General features: G+C 42.2%; 1 protein-coding gene across 1 annotated transcript in view; it reads left to right on the top strand.

The window, feature by feature from the left end:
- The window catches only part of CEP68 (centrosomal protein 68), a 6,824-nt gene extending 1,437 nt beyond the window's left edge, over positions 1 to 5,387 (top strand). The window contains exons 2-4 of the mRNA XM_018555828.1: positions 876 to 998; positions 2,850 to 2,946; positions 5,227 to 5,387. Coding sequence (XP_018411330.1) covers positions 876 to 998; positions 2,850 to 2,946; positions 5,227 to 5,387 — 381 coding nt within the window. The remainder of the gene's footprint in view (positions 1 to 875; positions 999 to 2,849; positions 2,947 to 5,226) is intronic.
- The last annotated feature ends 262 nt before the right edge of the window (positions 5,388 to 5,649 follow it).

Below are 5,649 nucleotides of genomic sequence, written 5' to 3'. Positions count from 1 at the left end.
TTCTTGTTTTTTTTTTTTAGAGGTCCAGGATCAAAAATTGGAAGAATATGTTCCTAAAATAATTTTAATAAAGCAACTCTTTTAATTCCCTCTACAACGATTCTCCATCTTTTGCAGTATGAGTCTCACCTTTTATATTTCTTAGCTGTACTTACTGCCATCTGTTAAGTAGTCTCCACAGGTCCTATGCGTCCATAGGTTAATGGCTCACATCCCCTTCATTCTTATCTTGAACGGCTCTCTATGAAACCTTTTAAGACCAGCAGATTCCAGTAAGGCTACTGGCTTTATGTGCAGTCATACAGGTCCAGTTCAAGGAAAATATAGATTTACCGCATGAAGTGCCTCCTGGATAAAGGAAGCCGTCATAAAAGTGGAGATTTTCTACCACAAAGTGGTATGCCTGGTGGAGCATCATATGTGTGACTCAGTCTTGTATTCTTTGTTCTCTACATACATGTGCATCTGTTGTAGTGATGTGAGTACTACCATTAGTATATATTTCACACAGAATAAACATGTTAAAGTGTATGCACACCCAAGAACACACATTTGTACTGTATTGCAGCTTACCAGTTTTTAGATGTGATGCCTGCATTAGTTTTCTTTTCAGTCTTTTCTCCATTTTCACCTATTGATCCTGCCTGTAGTGTGCCTATACATGCATTGCATATAGGTCATTGAATGTTTTGGTGAAAATACACAGTCTATACATGAACACGCACACAAGGGTTGTTTCAGTGGTTGCCTGGTGGTGCATGTAATTAATAATAGCATTAACAGGTAAGAGAACCTGGTACGTTCATACACTAGGTTTTATATTACCAGACTGTATATACTGCCAAACTCATTGTGATATGTTACACTTGGTCTAGAAATTCTGTTGCCAGTTGGACAAGCTAATACAATGGCTGTACAGTGTTGCGGAGGTTACAGACAAATGGAGCACCCCAAAGCCCAGTGTGGAGAGCATACAGCTATCACTGAGCGTTTACCTGGTAAGATTTTCACTTTATTTGACAGACATGTTAAAATGAAATGATACAGAAAGATTAACGGCATATGTTCCCTGTTTAAAGGTCTAGATTACTTTCACTTAATACTAGAGAACTGCAGCACTTAGCTTAGATGTTATTAAATGTCTCCTTGTTTTTTTTTTTATTAAAATATATATAGTGCAAGATTTTGAAACTTGCAGTATTTCAAGGTTTAAAGGGTAATTCCACTTTCCCAGGTGAATTTGGGGAAAATTGAATTGCCCCCACCAATCTGCCCCCTCTCCCCCACATAACTAACCCTGCTGCTCTTACCTGTCGATGATCGCTTCTTTTCCCTAGTGGTTGACAGTGTAATATCCGTACTCCATACATAGCATTGCAGCCCTGCAATATGTATTTCAACTTTTGCTTGCAAATGGTGAGCACTCATTGGTCAGGGCGATCACTTGACTGTCATGACCAATGTGAAGCTTGCTATTTTTAACGAAATTTGAATGCATACCGTAGGCCTGCAATCTGGAGTATGGATATTACACCGGGAGCCATGGAGGGGAATGATCAATGGTTGACAGGTAAGATCTAAGCGGGGGGGGGGACAGATTGGAGGGGGTAATTCCATTTTCCCAAATTTGCCTGGGAAAATGGAATTGCACAGTAAGGAAAGCCTTGCTGGTTATCTGTGAAATGTTAAAGGGAAGTGAAGCGTTTGTGAACACAGGACAGTTTGGGGCCTCATTGAACTTCAATTTTGTTATTGGCCTGTAGTTGCCATGAGAGATCAAATACGTTGGTTCAAAAATACCACCTTGACCTCTCTGGCCAGAAATGTTATATTATTAATAAATACATTTTTGATATCTTTTTCATTTTCTTGCTTTATTACCTAAAATACCTTGTCTAGGACAAACAGAAAACCTGGAAGGCAGTAAAACAATGGCTTAAAGCGTGTCTAGCTCTAAATGAAAATAATGTAGCTTGATTGCAGCTTGCCAGTCCTTTACATGTGGTGGCTGCATTCGTTTTTCATTTCTTAGGCTAAGAATATTTTTAACAAGTACAAAATACACTTGTTGTTGATCTTGCCAGAACCCCAGTGTCCTTGTCACTTCCGGTGAGTTGAAAAGCAAGCACAAAGATCCTTCTCTTTCTTGTGTGCTAGTCCCATCAATCCACCTTGTAATGGAGATGAACAAAGACAGACATGTTTAAAGTCCAGCCTGTGTGACAACCATGGCTCCTTCTGTAGTGTAAAATAGAGACATGGGTGTAGACATGGAAGAACAGGAAATGTGGTCTTTGCGCGATCACCAGGTGAGAATAAAGGGAAATTGCCTGGGGAAAAAAAGAAAAGGAATGCAGCTGCCACTTTTAAGGACCGGTAAGCTGCAATATATTGCATTTTGGTTTAGGTTTTAGCTACGCTTTGAGTCTCAAGCATGTCGTTTAAAGTATGTTCCTTACATGGTCTCTGAGATTCATGAATTGGCCTTGATGTCTTCAGCACCAGAAGCCTTTTCTGAAAAGGTTGGCCCATATGTGGTCCTTCTGAAGCAAAACTGTGCAACCGATTCAGCAACACTGGTGAGAATGGAGTGTGAATGCAGCAAGAGGAGCAACTGTAACATGTTGGAATATCTCTGTGAAAGAAACATGGAGGCCGCCCTTACTGAAAATGCCGCTTGCTACCACCAGGGATTTGTTGACTCCTGTCTAGAACAGTGTTTGGATAACTGTTGTGCTCTGCCTAAAGGTTATGCAATGAATTGTTTTTTCAGCTGAAAGCTCTGCAGAGTGGCAAAGATTTCCTATTGAATGCATAATAATTGTACAATGTTCACTTGTCCATTGCAGAAACTGAAGAAGGATGTAGCAGAGCAGAGAACACTGGCTAATACAATTCTGAAGGATGGAGAGTCGCTGGTGAAATGTATGGCAGTTAATTCTTTGGGTAAGACTTGTTTGTCATCGGGTAAAATGTCCCATTCACAGGGGGGAATTTATCAAAACTAGAGCAGTTGCTCATAGTAACCAATCAGATTCTCTATTCAGTTCAATTAAGTTTTGAAAATGAAAGAGAAGCTGACTGGCTACCATGCACAGCTGTTCCAGTTTTGATAAACTGACATTGTTTTGTGCATGTTGTAGCATGTGTTCACGCATGTTTTCAACTACACCTGACCCTTGGGTATCAACTTGTAGTGCACTGGAAACGGGTAAAAAAAAATTTTTTTGCCTGTGGACGTGCGCACGACAGTTTTTAAGCAGTCTATATAAAACAGATAAATGGCTGAAGTCTTTGTTTATAAACCTCACTCCGCTTGGGGTCTGTTTACACCAGTCTATGATGGTGGATTGTAGTAGCAGTCATTTTAAATGGCACCTCCATACAGCTCAACAAAGTACCTGTGTTCTGGGGAGTTGCAGCCCATTCATTACGGCTCCACACATTGCATCACAGGGCGTCGTGGTGTGAACGGACCCTTAGGATTCTGACAAGCAGACAAGTGTGAGTGAACAGTAGCCTACTATATGCCGACTTTGGATCCCATGCGTACATTAGTAAATGTATTCCTGTGACCCGAAAGAGATGCAAGGCCAAACAAAAAAGGTATAGCTATAGTTCTCTATTAATCACTGTTTTATCTGGCTAATTTAGATGCAATTACAGTAAACTCCAGTTATCCGGAACCCACGTGGATGGTAGATGCCCCATTTTGCCTCGCCAGTGGGAGGGAGCAATAGCCACCCTGCTATTGGCTATTTCAAATTGCAATAGCAGGCAGGCTATTAAAATCTGCCCTCTGATCAGAGGCGCCGATCCAAGAGAGAAAGTTCTCTAGGGTCCGCTCCTCTGCTAAGTGTGCAGGGTTTCAATAGCTAGCCTGCTATTGCAATTTGAAATGGCCAATAGCAAGCAGGCTATTCCTCCCCATTGTTTACATTCTGCTGCAGAGAATTCCGTTAGCAATTCAAATTTATTTAGTTGCTAACAACATTTGTTTAGTGTGTGTGTCAACACATATATGTGTTCCAATACATTGCCAGTACAGTGGAAGTAGTAATGATGAGATGCCAGTACAGTGGAAGTAGTAATGATGAGAACAAAAGCACTAAGAGCTCAGGCACAGGACTTTTCCTGTTTTCTTCTTTTTATGGATCAGAATGCAGACGTATGCTTTCCATTCCCCCATACACACTGTTACATTAGGATCAGTAAACTTGCGCTGTGCTCAGATCTGTAAGATTAAAATAAAAAATCTGTGTCCATGGGCCTGCTTATGTGCCAGGGCTTGCATGCATACAGCTTCATTAAAGGAGAGCTATGGGGTGAGTGATTTTCACTCACCTCATAGTTTGAGCCGACGTGTCACAATGAGACTGTCACAGGTCGGCTCAATAGATCGGGAAGTGGACGAACACGTACCACTCGCTCGCTCACTTCTTGATCTATCTGTGCAGAGAGCGGTGACTGTCACTCACGGCTCCCTGCAGGGATTCCCCTCCGATCCTCCAGCACTGACTGGCGGAACGGACGAGGGAGGGGGCGGGTACAGCTGGCTCTGCCTCTAGATCGGCAGAGCCAGCTGTCACTCACGCAGCTGGGTGGATCTTGACGGTAATGTTGGGATCCGTCCCAGCTGTGGCGGTCTCGGTATACCGCGATCTGTAGCTCGCTATATACTGAGCTTTGGGGTCATGAGAGGACGCTAGTTTATGTCCTCCCGTCACCCTGAGAACTATGGGGGAAAACACTTACCCCCATAATTCTCCTTTTAACGCTTTCTGCTTGTACACATGTAAATGATACTGTAATGTTAGGTGTGTAGTTTTTGGGTGATTTAAAACATTGGATCTTGCTGCCGCCCCAGATCCTGAGTTTTATGTAGTAAATGCACTGCACCTGTGTGCACAAGCCCTCATGATGCTGACCATACAAGAGCCATGACATATTAAACAAGTACCTCTATTATATGAACACGGTAGATGCCTCTAAACAAAGGCTACAAAGTGACTAGCAAACAACTGGAATTCTGTTGTACTGAACTATCCGTATCCAATATATATACACACAATGACCTGCGAGTCATTAGACTGTGAGGGTGTAGAGTTAATTCTTAGATATGACTTGTAGGGCAGCAGGGACGCTGCTTGTGTATGTTTACTGACAAACTCATGAAGAATTATGAGTGGAGATGCTACAGTGACCTTTTCTATAACCTCTCATTAGTTCTGAAGGACACGTTGGCATTAATTTCCAAACAATCTGGAGAGCTTGAAAGACACACCGAGCGCCTGTACGCATCGGTTCTTGAAGCTATGGATACTATCACTGATGAAGGCTTGGGTAACCCAAAACAACCGGTTTCCGTGGAGATGGAGTCACGTTAGGTAAGAAAGACGACGGCAGAAGCAAAGGAGGAATGTCGTCTGACATGACACTACAATGTGGAAACCCGAGTAGCAGGGCTAGCTGGAAATCTCTGGGAGCTTGTTACTACAATAGGGAGCAAAGGATTCTCCTAGTTGGTGGAGTTTTGCAGACATACTATTCCATGCACACAGCAAGTCACATAAAAATAAAAAAAAAGCATCTGAACATTCTAGCTCAAGTGGAAAATGTTTTGGATAAAATGTGAGTGATTTGTCTGTT

Source organism: Nanorana parkeri, unplaced genomic scaffold, assembly GCF_000935625.1.
Source record: "Nanorana parkeri isolate BGI_ZX_2015 unplaced genomic scaffold, ASM93562v1 scaffold11, whole genome shotgun sequence".
Classification (NCBI taxonomy): domain Eukaryota; kingdom Metazoa; phylum Chordata; class Amphibia; order Anura; family Dicroglossidae; genus Nanorana; species Nanorana parkeri.
This window is presented reverse-complemented; position numbering and strand designations above follow the sequence as displayed.